General features: G+C 38.3%; 1 protein-coding gene across 1 annotated transcript; it reads right to left on the bottom strand.

Moving 5' to 3' along the window:
• Positions 1-2,455: 2,455 nt before the first annotated feature.
• Positions 2,456-16,274, bottom strand: ENAM (enamelin). Its single transcript, XM_008063209.1, has 8 exons — positions 16,168-16,274; positions 14,049-14,117; positions 13,882-13,926; positions 12,812-12,853; positions 10,582-10,839; positions 9,517-9,579; positions 7,322-7,375; positions 2,456-5,325 (listed from the first exon to the last, which is right to left on the bottom strand). Exons 1-8 carry the CDS (start codon positions 16,219-16,221, stop codon positions 2,497-2,499), a joined length of 3,414 nt encoding a protein of 1,137 aa, XP_008061400.1. The 5' UTR covers positions 16,222-16,274; the 3' UTR covers positions 2,456-2,496.
• Between the last annotated feature and the right edge of the window lie 498 nt (positions 16,275-16,772).

The following is a 16,772-nucleotide window of genomic DNA, read 5'->3' as shown; positions in this document are numbered from 1 at the left end:
TCAACAGATTTTTTGGGTCACATTGCACTTTTTACATTTTATATTGCATAAGTCTCAGATGACAATTTAAGCAGAAGTGCCTCATAGATCCAGATGTCTGCCAAAACAAATGATAAGGCCCATCTATTTTGGTAAACTATAAAGTGAGTGAATATTTTGCAATGAACTGTACTCACAGTGAGATTAAAAAAAAATCATTTGGAAAAAACAGTGAAACAATCATATAGTTTTATTTTGAGAGGTTAAATCTTCCATGGCTGTTTTATACAGAATAAGTTAATAATGTGTGATTAAAATATAAAACTGGACGGGGGGAGGAAATCCAAGCAACTAGTGGATGGCCTAGATAATCTAGCTCTAAGATCCCTTCTTTTGCTGAAATTCTATCACGCAAATGTTACTGAGTAGATAAGCTACAGAGTATGGTGGCTTATGTAGCATCCTAGACAGTTCACCTGCAGGAAAAGCAGACTTCAGTGTCTCATGGAAGTGTTTGGAGTCATTCCAAAAATCAATCAATATTTATTGGGTGCCTCCTATGTGCAAGACACTGTGCTAGGTACTTTAGAAGATTCAAGGGTGAGATTATTTTTCTCAGGAAGTTTTCATCATTGTATTTCCCCAAGTTTTTGAGCTCTTCTTATAAAATCTGCCCCTGAGAATTTCTCTGAAGAAATTCCTTAAAGTTAGAAGGTACGTTTTAAAGTAATTCTGAGAAGTTTTTCCTTCTAGGCAGATAATAGGCAAAATGCCATTAATAATAAGAAAAATAAACCCAGATGTATTCTAAGCAAGGCAACATAGAAATATCTACTTTACAAAATAATTTACACTATTTAGTCCCAAGATACAAAGAAGGTGTGTCTGTGAATAATTCTACATGGAGATGAAAAATACATAGGTTAATAGTAGCACACACTGGTAGAATCACTTATACTGAGCTAAAACAATCCTAAACATTGAGTATTTTATTTGTTTAAGACAGTGGTTCCCAAAATGTCCTCTCCAGATCCTGCAGATTATGAGTTAGCAGTGGAGTATGGCAAGTTCTAGTCTTTTTTTCTAGATGTTCGGCCCCAGAGTGGCAGTTTCTTCAGTTTTCCCTCCTTTCTTAAGTTTCTTCTTTATTCCCTACTTTCTTAAGCCCTTTCCCTAGGATGCTAGCTCTGGGTAACTAGCCTGTCTCCCCTTCTCCTTGAATGTGTTTAAGTGAGCTGTGCTTACCTGGTAGAGACCATAAGACAATTAAAAACAAAAGAAGGTAGTAGACAGAAGTCTACTATTTCTGAAATATATTCTATAATGATGGTAATTCATTAGGCTAGAGTTTAGAGAGTTGATATAGAAAGGGGAGAGTGCCCACAGTCTTAAGACTTGAAAGTGGTATAGCAGGGAAAAAAATAAACTGAAAGAAAGGAGTCAGAGAAGAGAGGGATTCGTTTACAAGTGATACACTAGGCCAGGTGCGGTGGCTCATGCCTATAATCCCAGCATTTTGGGAGGCTGAGGTGAGAGAATTGCTTGAGCTCATGGGCTCGAGATCAGCCTGGGCAACTTGGCGAGACCTCATCTCTACAATAAATAAATAAATAAAAATTAACTGGGTGTGGTGGTGCATGCCTGTAGTTCCAGCTACTTGGAAGGCTGAGGTGGAAGGATTGCCTGAACCCAGCAGGTCGAGGCTGCAGTGGCCATGAGCGTGCCACTGCCCTCCAGCCAGGGCAACAGAGTGAGACTCCAACTCAAAAAAAGAAAACCAAAAAAAGAGAAAAAAAGACAAGTATATACTTGATACACAAGAAACAGAAGAGAAAGGTGGGAAGAGAGGAAGACACAGTCGAGGAGATAGACATAAAGAAAAGGCTAGTCATGGTTAAAAACAGCTAACTTAGTATGTAACGTGATAGTGAGAGAGAGAGAAATGAAGAAAAATAGATAGCTAAATATAGAGTGATTGAGTCAGAAAAAAAGAAAAAAGAAAGGAAATGATAAAGGTAATGAGAGTGGCAGTAGAAGGAAAAAATGTCCAAAGGGAATACAGAGTAGAAAAAAAGGAACTGCCAAGACCGACACAAGAAAAAAAATGTGCAGTGCGTCAGGACTATACTGACGTGTAGATTTTCATATGTAAAAATGGAAAGTTCATCTGCCTTTCAAAAATAGATAATTTTGCAACTACAGAATTTTGAGAGAAAAAGGAAGTAATCAAGGAAAAGGAAACTAACCCAGACAAGTGGCTTCCAAGTTTTGGAGCAGGGATGGTCATGGTCTTCCTGCTTTTTAAAGGTCTGCATTAATTTATGACAATGCTGGATCTGAGGCCTGAACTGACCAGCTTCACCTGGGCCACTACTTCTATTTCTGGGACAGGGAAAAACTTAAGGCTCACTGAGAGGGTCAGATACTTAATTGGGTCTTGGGGAAAACATGTGAGAACCATTAGTACAGAGTGTCGGTTATTTTCCTTCCCCCAAGAATGCTTGGTTGAGATTCTCCCTAGGTCTGAAGTAGTAAGCAGTCTTGTACCTGGTCTTGTGGATTGGTCCCTCTTTGAAGGGATTCAAATGGACTGTGCTCACCTGCATTATGTGGGTCTACATTTATACTCTGAAATTGTTCCCTAGTAGCTAACTCAACCAGTGTTTTAGGATTTTCAGTAGGCATAGCTGGATCCCCATCAAATGGGTCTTGCCTCCCGTTGCTAGATGGAGTTCCAGGGCCAGAAGAGTGATGCTTTGCTAATTCAGAGCTAAAGCATGGTAACTGCAGAATGCTAGATGGTCTTTGCTGCTGCCTTTCATTCTCATCTCCTTGAACTTCGCTTTGGATGCCTTCCGGATTGGGGCCTTCGTCAAGTGCACCAATAACAAGCTGCTCAGGAGTAAGGTCAACAGCTCTTTCGTTGAGCTGGTTGTCTTCAAAAATTTGTTCCAGAACATTATTCCCATCTCCTCCAAGATCGCTTTTGAGACAAGGTGTATTCTTTGATTGAAGGGAACCGGCTTCAGGAAAGGGCATAATTCCCCTTTGGCCCAGTTGATTCTTTATAGAACATGGTGTGTTCCTCCTCAGAGTGGACACATCGTCTCTAAAAGGACTTGGGCTTTGGCTTTCCCCCGGCAGTCTCTTCTCTGAGCTGTTTCTTTGCCCAGGTATGATGCTTGTTGGAGAGATGATATGTCTTGCATGCTGGGTGTGACTATCTTCTGTATACAGAGGACTGGTATCTTGGTTCTCCCCAAGGCCATAGGATGGAGTGTAGTCTTGTAGAGCCAGTGGATTGTCCTTGGGCCCTGGGGAGCCACCAGAACAGCAGGGTCTTCTCTGGCTTAGGTGAAATAAATGTGCTTCTTTTTGACCTGATGGGTAACTTTGACGAATTATGTCTGGATAGGCCAAACGTTCTCTCTCTGGTGAATTTAACCTGGTAATTTGCACACCATAGTTCAAATTCTCACCGTCATGCCAGGTTGGATTTTTCTGAAGTCCAGCTGGGTAGTTACTGAAATAGGGCTGATTCTCCTTCCGGTCTGGTGGACTAACAGGGGTTTTTTGTAAATACGTTCCTTGATCCCAGAAATTTCTGTTAAAATATGGCCTTCTTTCTCTTTGCCTTTGGACTTGAATCCTATGGTCCCAGGAGTTCGATGAGGGAAATAGAGTGCTTTCTTCTTTTCCAACGGCATTATTCATATAATAGCCCCTGCTCTCAATAGGTGGTGACATGGTAGGAGCTGTATTATATGATAGAAAATTCTCATCTGGGTTCCAGGGGGAGAATTCACTATAAGGAAAATCTTCCCTGGGTTTTGTTGGATTATCTAAGGCATAGGGAAGATACTCCTTTGGTTGATTTGAGGTATATTGCTCACCTTCATAGTACCTGGCTGTTGGGCCTCCTTTAAATCTCAACTCCTCACCCCATCTATTTCGTCCTGGAAAAGATTCATCTCCAATTGGATCAACTGGGTCCTCTTCATTATAAGGGACTGTCTCTTTCTGGTCTGGAATATTTATGGGGTACAGTGGATTTTCTTGTTGCCTCATGGTATTGGGAGAATCATCTCTCTCATCCCATGTATTACTTCTAAGGTATGGTGAATTTTCCCTGGGATCATAGGGGGTATATTCAGGGTAGAAAACATTTCCTCTAGAGCCATGGGAAGGATGAGGTAAATGTTCTTCCCGTCTTCTGGGATCTTCCTTAAAAGGTGGAGGGGTTTCTTGGTGTGTCCAAGTATTTCTTCCAGTAGGAAAATGTTCTCTTGCAGGAGAAGGGATTTCCTCAAGGTATACAGGCTGATAGGTGCTGGGCTTTAATTCTGGCTGATTAGTTTCTGATCCATATGGGATTCTTCTTGGCTCTAAAACAATCCCTTTGGGCAAATTCTGGCTCTGAGTTGGTCCATCAGAATTTGGGATTCTTCTAGAATCTTCTCTCGGGTAATAGGAATTTTCACGTTGATCAATAGAATTAAAATTTGGGACTCGTGTGTTACTTTCAGGGGGAGGCGGTTTATAATTTGATTTATTAACTTCATAATGCTGTGAGTTTCTCCAGGGGCCAGTTGGAATCTTTGTAGGAATGACTACTCTTTCTTTTTGACCCAGTGGCTTCTCCCTTGGAGTTTGTGTTTTCTCATTGCGGTCAACGGTACCAGGTTTGGGACTCAGTGGGGCAGCACTGGTTCCCATAGGGTGTTTATTTGGCCCCTGAGGCTTTCTTCTGGAATGTGCTAGATTTCTTGCATAATTGGGGTAATTACCTCTTGAAGTGGAAGGGTAAGCTCTGTGATAAGTTGGATTTCCTGGACGAGCTGCTTGTTTATTTTCCCAAGCATAGGAGTTCCACCTAGGACCCCTTTGAACTTGTTGAGTTCTATAAAAAGGTCCATTCTGTCTGTGCCCTGTGACAGTACCAGTGGGATACCACGGTCTTCCTGAAGGAAATCTTCTTACGTTAGGATTTGGATAATTTTCACGAATATTTGGCTGACTTGGTCTCCATGGGATCTGACTTCCTGGCACTCCTTGACCTGAAGCATTGACTGTAGGGGGTGGGATGACCCCATTTTGAACTGTAGGGTTGCTCCCAGCGTTTCCTGTTGGGCTGGTGTCATTTCCGGCCTGACTCCCTCTGGTATTTGGTTGGGTAGAATTTGTCTCTGTAACCGTTGAGTTAGCTGTGGGTTCTGTGCCTGGACTCTCTTTTTTAGGGGGATCTTCTTCTTTGGGTTTTTCAAAATCTTGTTCAAACATCTCTTCTGAATAATAAGGAGGGCGACCCCCAAAGCCATGATATCCAAAATATCCAAAGTAAGGATTCTGTAGGGGAGAGGATGGAAATCAGTAAGTTCTCTTTGTTTCCCACCATGGTGTTACTTGAAATGATTTTAGTGTAACAGGAACAGCGTATCTGCCACATATTTCTTTTAACACCACTGGCTTTATTTTCTTGAAATTTGATTCCTGCTTGGCTTTCATGACTGCACTTCCTCTGGTTCGCTCTCTCTGACCACTGCTTCTTAACTTTCTCTTTCTGGGCCTGCTACTAAATCTGAGTTATTGCTTTTTTGGTCAGGAGTCCATCCTTAATACTTCTCATTCTTCTGCTTTCACTTTACACTCCTGCCTTAAGCAATCAATTGCATGCCAACACTTTCAACATGAATACATGCTAATGACTCCTCAAAGCAAAACTCTGGTCCCTGATACTCTCTCCCAAGCTTGAGACAGCGGGATGGCTTTAGTAAAGATTTCAGGGGTAACTCCCACCGAATGCAGCCAGAACTGGGCTCATTTCTCCCCAAGTTTCCTTCTCTGATATTCTATATTTAAACAACGTTCACCACTCTTGATATAGTTCTGCTCTTTCTTACTTCCCCAGACAATTAATAACCACACCTGTCGATTTTAATTTTCACCCTTGTCCTTCTTACTTCATTCCCAGTACCCCTGAGCGGCTTCAATAGTTTTCTTTCTGATTGCTCTGTATGAAATCTTACTTTAATCTTGCCTCTCTACTGCCATCAGAGTGGGGTGGGGCAGGTATACGAAAATTCTGCTACTTTCCTCTTTAAATATGTTTTTAAAGCTCTCCTTTACTGGATAAACTCGAAACTCCAAATGCTTCTACTCTGTTGGTAGGAATGTAAACTAGTACAAACTCTGAGGAAAACTGTGGTGATTTCTAAAAGATTTAAAAATTGACCTTCCATATGACCCTGCAATCCCCCTACTGGGAATATACCCGGGGGAACTCAAGGCACTCTATAAAAAAGATACCTGTGCACTTATGTTTATTGCAGCATTATTCACAGTAGCAAAACCATGGAATCAACCGTGCTGCCCATCAAAAGAAAACTGGATAAAAAAAAAATGTACATATACACGATGGAATATTATGCAGCCTTAAAGACAAACAAAATTATGGACTTTGCAGCAACTTGGATGGATTTAGAGTCTATCATACTCAGTGATCTATCACAGAAACAAAGAACTGAGTACTACGTGTACTCACTCATAAGTGGACCCTGAACGTGTATTATAATACTATAAGAAAGGGATTGGCAGTAGTAGGACACTGCCAGAGGAGGGAGGGAGGGCATATAACATCAATAAGGGTACCCAAACAGTACCTGCATGATGACCACTTATGTACCTAAACCTCAGTTGTACCCCACACCTTAAAAAAATAAAAAAATAAAAAAAGAAGAGAAAAAAACCCTTGCAACCCCTCAGCATAACATACAATAGAAGCAGAATGACCCAGGAAGTTGCCATAGGCATTAAGGTGTCTGTATTCTAATGTTATGCTTATAAAAATTTGAAGTGCCAGTTTCTAGGTTTATCTGAATCATTTTTGGGATTATTTCACAATGACATCTTTGAGAGCAGCTTATACCATTACTGACACAGTAATCTTCAATGTTATTATTTTAAGAACAACTCACCCCTCACTCTCTTAGTCAAGCTATTGGGTTTCCACATTTCACTGAGAACATATCACATATTTAGGGAAAAAGAAGAAGTAAGCTCCAGGGCTAAGGTATTATGCCATAGTCACTAAAACGACTTTTTTTGATGACATTAGTGCTAGAATATCTTAAGGGTGTGCCACGCTGTGACATACATTTGATGACTCCTAGTGTGGTATAGTAAAAAAGGCATTGGACAGTCATCAGAAAACTTGGTTTCCACATCCAGTTTATCCTCTAACTCAGTAGTTGAAACTGAATAGTAATTGAGCCCCAATTCATTTGTGCAGTGAGGGAGTTAGATGAGCACTTAATACCCTTCTCAGGACATTACTTGTACTTACCCCTCCTTCTTCGTTGCTGACTGGCGGGCGTCCATAACCTGGTGGAGGCATCCTCTGAAAAGTGAAAAACACAATGAACACAAGAGAAAAACATTTTCTATGCTGTCATTTGTAAGACTCATATGTCTAAAAATAGCTGAAGTCAGTGATTGGGTGCTAGTACTGTGAGCTTTTAGCTTTCACCGTCTAGCTATTGTGTTATGATCCTATAGTAAATACTGGTAAATACAAAGGCTTCAGCTGGAACCTAGATTATCCTACTTAAAATACTCTGGATGACTACATCTCCTAACACTCACTCCAGTGTACCACCTCCAACATTCAAAAACACCGACTTCACAATCTCCCACAAACACCACACACACACACACACACACACACACACACACACACACACACACACACACACACACCTGACTGCTATTAGGATCCAAACATTCATATTAGAACATTTAATAATAGAGATTAAGCAGTGATGTTATTTTTAGTGTGTCTGCTTCATGTTTAGGGTCATAGAATGACAATGCTTCTTGGATTATTACTCTGAATTCTTAATTAATTAATTAATTAATTTTTTGAGTTGGGAGTCTCATTCTGTTGCTAAGGCTAGAGTGCAGTGGCACCATCATGGCTCACTGCAACCTCAGTCTTCCAGGCTTAGGTGAGCCTTCTGCCTCAGCCTCCTGAGTAGCTGGGAGTATCAGTGCGTAATGCTACTCCTTGCTAATGTTCTATTTTTTGAAGAAACGAGGTGTCACTATGTTGCCGAGACTGGTCTTGAACTCCTGAGCTCAAATGGTCTTCCCTCCTTGGCTTCCCAAAGTGCTAGGATTACAGGCGTGAGCCACTGTGCCTGGTCTGATATTTTTATTTGACCAAGGTTAACTTTCTAATCAAAATTGGAGGCTGAATTTCTGCTCAGGAATTGCTACATAGTAGAAAGGTTTAGAAAAGTAGTTCAGTTCCTGAAGACTTTCAAGAAGCTCTATGTAGGTGAGATCAATTGTTACTTCTGCAGGAGAATCATGTTTGTCTGCTTTTTAAAGCTTTGCCTGGTACTGTCTTAGTATCCTTAGTTTAGCATGACCAATAAAAGGAAGCCACTCTCTTAAGGAGAAAGAAAATTCTTACTCAGTAAAATGAATTGTTTTTAGCTGATAAAAAGCCTTCTTGGTTGTAGAGTTGTAGACAAGAAAAATCTAGAGCCATAGCTAAAGGAACAGTGATAAAATACTTCTTGTTGCTTTGTTTGTTCAAAAGGAACTGCTAATAGTTCTTTAGTTCAAAAAGTTTATTTTACCATTGATATTTTTAAAGCCCATGATGCAATTGTTTTATTTTAATAATTTTATTATTTAATAATAATTTATTAATTAATTTTAATAAATTTAAGCTTTAAAAGATTCTTTGAGGATTCTTGCAAATAATATTTTGCAAGATTCTTTACAATAGAAGCAATAAGATATGATGGAAATCCTTAGTCTAATCACATCTCACTTAGTTTTCAAATTCCATTTTGTCACAATTTCCCTGTCACATCGAATGAGGATAATCTGTGTTTCTAATCTTTAGGCAAGTGGGGAAATAGTAATTAAGTAGCACAATCTTTTAAAATTAATTTATTTTTAAATTTATTTTTATTTGTTTTGATTTGGAGTTTCACTCAATCGCCCAGACTGGAGTGCAGTGGCCGCTCCTGGCCACCGCAGCCTCGGACCTGCTGGGCTCTGGCGATCCTTCCGCCTCAGCCTTCCAAGTAGCTAGAACTACAGGCGCGCGCTACCACGTCTGGCTAATTTTTTTTTTTTTTTTTTATTGTAGAGATGAGGTCTCGCCAAGTTGCTCAGGCTGGTCTCGAACCCGCGGGCTCAGTCAATTCACTCACCTCAGTCTCCCAAAGCGCGGGATTACAGGCTGAGCCACCGAGCCCGGCCTAAAATTAATTTATTAACTAAGTTATTAGTATCTGTTTGGTAGTTTAATCTGTGTTCATGTCACCAATTTGTCTAAGTATAAAATTCGTTTAAAAAATTCTTTATTTTTTTCCTACATGATTACTGATGTGATGATTTTGCTCCATATTCTCTACTGATTGGTATATGGCATTTCATTAGAGTGTATGAATTTACATTTATTTAAAATACAGCATTCTAATATCATTTTTACTTTTAGCAGAGAGAAAAAAAAATTCTCACCTGTGGAATTTGCCATGGTGGTTGTTGATAGGGAAATAGCCCATTGTTGAATGGTGGGAACGCCTAGCGAGAAAGAATCAGAATGATGTGGAATTGAGAAGAATAAATAAAAAATAAAACAAACTAGCTAAATACAATGGAAACTTGGGGTCTAGATAGTTTTTGGCATTAATTTTTTTGTTTTTTGGACAAAGATGACAATGATAATAACAACTAGTGTTATTGTACAGTATGTTCCAGGCCCTGTGCTGAGCATTTTATACTGTTAAACTCATTTCATCCTTACATAACTACTAGTACTAGTAGTTAGTACTACTACTAGTAGTACTAGTAAATGTACTACTACCATTTACTTAAGAATATAAAGTTCAGAAAAATTAAGTCACTTGCCCCAAATCTCATAGCTAGTGAATGACTGAAACCAGGATACAAATCCAGGAGTATCTGTTTTTATTCAATTTTGTATTCCCTATACCTGTAATAGTGTCTGATAATAAGTGCTAACTGACTAAAAGCCAGTATTTTGGAAGCTCCACACTGGATGAGATCCTGAGAAACCGTTTGCACATCTTCTTGCCTTACGGCAGGACTTTATTTATGTCATCCCGAAGTGCTGGAAGCAATGTTAATTTCTGTGCAATATTTTAGAGAATGAAAGCATAGATCTGGATGAGACTTAGAAACCATTTAGTTCATTCATGGGAAAACTGGAATCTAGAAAGGTGAAATAACGTGTTCAAGATCAAGCACCTAATGAGGGCTGGGGATGGAACTTGAACCTTTGTTTCTTGTCTCTTAGATTAGTACTTATATTATTAGTGCTCATGTTATTACACTGTGTATTTGCCTCTGTATTTTAAAAGGAGCTTTTAAAGACAACAGTATTTGGGTTTTAACCAAACAAGGCTGAAATTGACTTGCCACAAAGTTTTGGGTCAATGTCAAGACAAAAGATTGCATTGCTGCATAACAGTACCTGTATTGAGGAGTGTGTATGTGGGGGTGGCATGGCCCTCTGAGGCCATTTATGATTCCGATTTGGAATTTTTTCTGGGCAAGTCTTACCTGAGGCGGCTGAGTTTCTTCTTTGGGCTCAGGTGGGGCACGTGGTGGCTGCTTCAAAGGCCTCTTTTGTGGTGGCTTTTTTGGTGGAGTCTGGTTGGGTTTCTGAGTCTCCTGGGTTGGATCTGTCTTGTTCTGACGTTTGGGTCCTAAGGGTTTCTGCAGGTGCCAAGTGTTGGGTGGTGGCTGAGGCCACATGGGCATCTGGTACTGTGGGAACTGTTGAGGGACGTTTCCATACATGGGGTTCAGGTGTGCCAACTGAAAGAGTAGCAAATAACCATGAAATCACACCAGGACTGAGATTCAGGCTTTCCCACATCCTCCAGTGTTAGCCCCTAAGACTCAGTCAAGGAGTTTAAAAATGGGACTTGACTCGACAATGGAAGCTTCATGGTCTTTAGCTTGAATTACTTTACATATTTTCTTACAGAAATGCACTTCAGTCTTCTGGAAAGCCAAACAACCCAACAAATTAAAAGACAGAATTAGATGAGAACTTCAGTTTAAGAATTTGACTGATGATTTTCTAACTCTGAAACCCTGACTCAAGTAAGAAGTGTTGTACAAGTTAGTTTACAGAAGATTTCATATCAAATCCAGAAGTCATGTGAATTATTATAAGACTGAATAAAGAGGAGAAAAAGCAAAAATTAGATGAAGGAAGTGAGTGAGTCTGTCAAGCAAAAACAACAAGTGAAAAAAGAAATAAGAGAAAAGACAGAATACAGATTCAGTCTGTGTAACCACACTTATATGGTATATATACTTCTTGGTTGCAAGTGGATTCTAATTAATTCCATTTTCATTACCAGAATCCCCACAAGTACAAGGTTGGTCAGGGAAGAAAAGGTAGTTACAATCTGAAAATGATAATTATGGATTTATGATAACTTATAAAATGCTAATTTATGAACATATGATAATTTATGAATTATCAGTCTTACAACATTAGTTCTCATTCAAACATTTCCCTCCTGGTTTACAGTCTTTATTAATTAGTTCCTTGCTGTCTGTTGGATGATATATGCATGATATGCAGATTCATGGAAGACAAAATTACTAATCTTGCATTAAGGTGCAGGGTTTTATGACATTGAGGTGGCAAAAATTTCAAATCACAGGCAAAGTCACTAGAATTAAGAATAAGGGTTTGAAAGAGTTGGTCCGGTACGATGACCACTTATGTACCTAATACTGAATTGTAGCCTACATCTTTAAAATAAAGTAAAGAAAAAGTTGGGCCAATCAAAAGTTGAGGAAGAGAAAGCTGACAACAATGATGATTTTATTTTATTTTATTTTTATTTTTTGGAGTTGGAGTCTCACTCCATCGCCCAGACTGGAGTGCAGTGGCCATTCCCGGCCACCGCAGCCTCGACCTGTTGGGCTCCAGTGATCCTTCCGCCTCAACCTTCCAAGTAGCCAGAATTACAGGCATGCGCTACCATGCCTGGCTGATTTTTTTATTTATTGTAGAGATGAGGTCTCGAACCCGTGGGCTCAGGCAATCCACTCACCTTGGCCTCCCAAAGCGCTGGGATTATAGGCTGAGCCACCGAGCCCAGCCAACAATGATGATTTTAGACAAGGGATTTTGAAAAAGAATGACTTGAATGAAAATAATTTTAAAAATGAATGAAATCTTTGATTCCTACACCCCCAACAGCCCTCATGATCATGCCATGGTAGATAAAATCAATGTGTAGTATAATTTTGCTATCATATAATTCTGTCAGAAAAATTATGCCAAAAGATTCAATTGATATTTGATTCGTTAATAGTTTGTTCTGAGAATTAGGTGAAAAGAATAACCCACATTTATTTAAATAACATAAAAGCTTACTTCAGTATTTTAGTGTTATCTCTCAGGCTAGTCCAAATAAAAATTTATACCCCATCGGTATTTACTATGCTATTTTTGCTGTCATGATTTGTAAAATTTTGTCTGGTATTTTCCCAGAATCAAATTTTCTCAGATATAAAGAAAACTTGTAGTTAATACTCATTTTGATTTACACGAAAGAACAACACTAATGTATAAGGAGAAAATTTGATCTGAGGGGACAGGGGAAATGATTTTTCTCCCATGAAACTCTTACAATGATTATACTGTAATCAAAACCTGTGGATTGGTGTCTCTGTAAGCTAAGACAAATCTTATCTGGACTATACATAAATTATCTGTATTATACATAAGAACACATCAGAAATAACATAAAGAGGAACTTACATGAGGGGAGTTCATAAAGTTGAATTGACCGTACCGCATCATCTGTGACCAGAGAAATTCATTAATGTGACAGAAAGTGAACATTTTTTTCAATTTATCCACAAATCGTAAGAGATAAGTGAAATTTCTGACTTTAAGGCACAACAGTTATAATATATTTTACTATTTATGCATGAGTTTAAAGTAAATATACAATTAAAGGCACTACTAGACAATTTTAATTTTTAAATCAGAATGCTATTTTGAGAAGCATCAACAGAGAATAATAGGAAATAAAAATGTAGTCTATTCTGAAGTTTTTGAATGTTGTGTTCTATTCTTTTAGAGTTCAAAATCTGAGAATGTGATAATTATATGACAAGATGAATCTTCTTTCCGACGTGAATTGAATTTGGTTAATGATCCCAAGTATGAGTCATGTAAAAGATATTTATATTTTTAAGCCTGTACCCTTCTAACAACCTTGTTACAAACAGCTCCCTCTGCTAGCTAACAAACTTAGCAAAGATGCTGACACCAACTAGATTTTTTTGTTTGTTTTTAGTTGGCCTCTCACTCTGTCACCTAGGTTGGAGCGCATTGGCACGCTCATGGCCACTGCAGTCTTGACTTGCTGTGCTCAGGCGATCCTTCTGCCTCAGCCTTCCAAGTAACTGGAACTACAGGTTTACGCCATACATCCAGCTCATTTTTAAATTTATTGTTGAGATGAGTTCTCGCCAAATTGCCCAGGGTGGTCTTGAACCCGTGAGCTTAGGTAAACCTCTCACTTTGGCCTCCCAAAGTGCTGGGATTATAGGCATGAGCCACTGCATCTACCCCATCAACTAGATTTTAACAAAGCCCATATTTACTTTAAAAAGGAATATTGAAGCACATAGGTAGAATGATGCTGGGGAAGTTATTATTTTGCCCTGATTTGAGAGTTTAAGATTTTCAACTCTCCCTCTCTTTATCTCTTTCATTAAAAGTTTTACACATTAGAAAATTTTCCAATAATCTCCTTTTTAAAAATGAACTTCTAAGATAAGACTCTGGAAAACTTCTCCCTTGAGATTGAATGTACATACCTCCTCACTTTTGCTGCTAAATCCAGGCATTCGGGGCATGTGCATCTGGAAGTGAGAGAATATCAGTGACAGGTGCAAAGAATCAGTGGAAATAAACTCTACAATGGTCCTCAAGTGATGTAACAATAGGACATAAAGAAAAAGCCTCACATTAAAAAAATACTTACCGGCATAGCAATGGAATTACCAAGCAGCCCCAGAAAGATCAGGAGAATCTCCATTTTTCCATTTGGTGCCTGAAATACAAACCTGAATTTTATTTTTGGACTGTGAAATAACTACACATAGGGCCCTCTTGTCTGTCAAGGAGAGTATAGAGATAGATGGGGCCTCTGTTGCTATTTTAAATTATTTAAAATAAACTATTAGATAGTAAGTGCCTGGTATTTTCTTAAAATTATTTATTTTTATTTAAAGATGCGGGGTACAATTCAGGATTAAGTATACAAGTGATCACCGTACAGGTAAAGATTGGGCCTCTCTTTGGTCCCCACTTCGTGTGGTTTGAGATCAGGTACCTTTATTGATGTTATGTTCCCCCCTCCCTCCCCTGACAGTGTCCTGCTACCACCAATACCTTTCTTATAGTATTTTAGTAAATGTTCAGGGTCTACTTATGAGTGAGAACATGTGAGTACCTGGTATTTTTCAAGCTGTCTAAAGGGTCAGATTAAAGAGGAAAGATAAAAGTGAGATGGGGGTGGGAGGTGGAGAGGTGGGTGTGAAGAGACAGAAAGAGAAAGAGAGAGGGAGAGAGAGTTCATAGCACTAGAATGTGGAAAGTAGAAATTAGGAGGTTACTCCCAGAATAGGAATATTGATGGATTTGGTTTTCTAGTTGCCAGGTTGCTTTAGAAAGTCCAAGTATTGTCCAACTACATTCATTGTACACAATAATTTCAGTTTCAGTGGGAACACATTCCAAAGTCAAAACTTGTTGCTACGCTCTAAGATGTTATAGACAATATTGCATTATATAAAGGTTAATTAAATAAATTGGAATATTCCAGAATCCTATTATTTCTTGTTTTTTCTATTGTTTTTATTATTATTTATTTTTCCTTTAAAGTGTCACTTCTGCTCAAGGGCTGGCCAGGAAATTAAGAAGAAATAAGCAAAAAAGTAAATCTCTTTGTTACTTTGTTTAAGCACACAGAGGAAAGGATTGAAACAGTAGACTTATGTATGAAGTTTGGAGATTGTTTTTATGGATTTCATTTATCCCACTCTAGTTAATTATATTCTTATAAAATTCAGACTTGTATTTACTCTTTGAACAAGGTTTATTCTGAAGCATTTACTCAGGGAATGTGTTAAGGAAACTTTCTATTTGCTTATAAAATAGAGGAAAATAAGGGCTTAAATCAGAATGATTCATTTTCATGATATATCAGATACAACCCAGTTTCCAGCATAGTAATCAACATGTAGGCACCTAGTAGTTGTTCATTTCTTTTGCTCTTTCTTTTTCTGGATGTGAAATGCTTCCAGAAGTTATTTGAGCCTATGCCTACCCTTGTGTTTGCTTCCTATAGGAGCAATATGATTAAAGGACAGTTTTGCATTTTTATAATTAACTTTTTCCTAAGCTGTAGGTGTGATCATATATCAGAGACATTGGGAAAGTGTAATTTAAAAAGAGAAGAAGTAAAATGCAAATGCCTTTAATACTAATTAGAGATTTTCAGAATTATAACATCATGGAGAATTAAAAATAACAGCTAAAACTAGTGTCTTTAGGCTACAACATTACAAGGAAGCTAATAAAGAGAATACCGATGAAAGCTTTCTTTTCTAGATGTTTCTAAAATTATGGCTCAAGATTTTGGAGGCATTTTTGGATGTTTAATTTCTTGCCAAATCATCTCTCTAGTAGCAGTCACAGTGGTTCTTGATAATGCTGCACACTTCTTATCAGCAAGGCACCTTCACATCTAGAGTGATGTGGCCTTTGTTTTGCAAATATAAAATGCCACTCATTTTCTTTTTTGTAAAATTAATGTATTATGTTAGATGACTCTCAAGATACCTTCCCTTCACTTCTCTAAAAGTCCATGATTGGACAAAAGTCTGCAATGAATAATTTTTTTGAATTCAAAATAACACTCATCATGATTGCCACAAAGTACAATGACTGTGTTAAGTTCATCCATTCCATCTGAGAACGCAGGTACTGTCTGGTTCTTCTGACATATTTAAACACTGCTTTGTTCTCTCAAGTGTACTTCTCTCAATAGCTAGTTTAAGAGCTTGTATATACTGGGAAAAATAAATCAAAATACTCACCAAGGTATCTAGCTGAGGAAAAGAGGCTTCATGTCTACACTGAAGCAGCAACATTTTTTCAGCAAAATTTTCATAAGCCTTTAAGAAAAATACAGATTTAGCATGAGAAAAAAACCCTCAAATATAGAAGATAAATAAATAGCAAAGTTTCAGCTCTAAGGCAGCACGTCATGTTCATTATTTTATTCAATCATACCCTTATTAGCGGGTCTTCAAGATCAAGCTCATCTTCTGTGGCTTTAAAACAAAGATGAAAGCTAAATCAGAGAGAAAAATGACACAGGCACTGTGTTTTGAGATACTTCTAGTACATTGTTGACAAAACTAGACATCTCAATGGGGAAATGCACAAAAATACAGTAGTAAAGGAGGTCTGAGTAGGTTGGAAGAGAACTTATAAGAAAAACAAATACACCAAATAAATAAAGGTGTTTAAAGTTTTATCAGAAGATTAGTCTGCAAACAATGATTATACACAACCCAAATCAAGGAAGGCAATAAGGAAACCAATCAACATCTATTAATTAAATTCACTAATTGGCACTGTATAATTGCTGTTGATAATCTCTAATACTCACCCAATGCCAGTTAGAAGCTGCAATACA

The sequence above is a fragment of the Carlito syrichta genome, unplaced genomic scaffold (assembly GCF_000164805.1).
Source record: "Carlito syrichta isolate Samal-C Ts95f unplaced genomic scaffold, Tarsius_syrichta-2.0.1 Scaffold306677, whole genome shotgun sequence".
NCBI lineage: Eukaryota > Metazoa > Chordata > Mammalia > Primates > Tarsiidae > Carlito > Carlito syrichta.
The sequence above is the reverse complement of the archived record's forward strand: the minus strand, read 5'-3'. Positions and strand labels throughout refer to the sequence as shown.

Coding starts and splice junctions, on each gene's coding strand:
- ENAM (XM_008063209.1), bottom strand. CDS start 16,221: ATGTTGCTGCTTCAGTGTAGACATGAAGCCTCTTTTCCTCAGCTAGAT. Junction 10,840..12,811: donor ACTTTATGAACTCCCCTCAT/GTAAGTTCCTCT, acceptor CTACTCTTTCAG/TTGGCACACCTGAACCCCAT. Junction 7,376..9,516: donor CACCATGGCAAATTCCACAG/GTGAGAATTTTT, acceptor TTCACTTTTCAG/AGGATGCCTCCACCAGGTTA.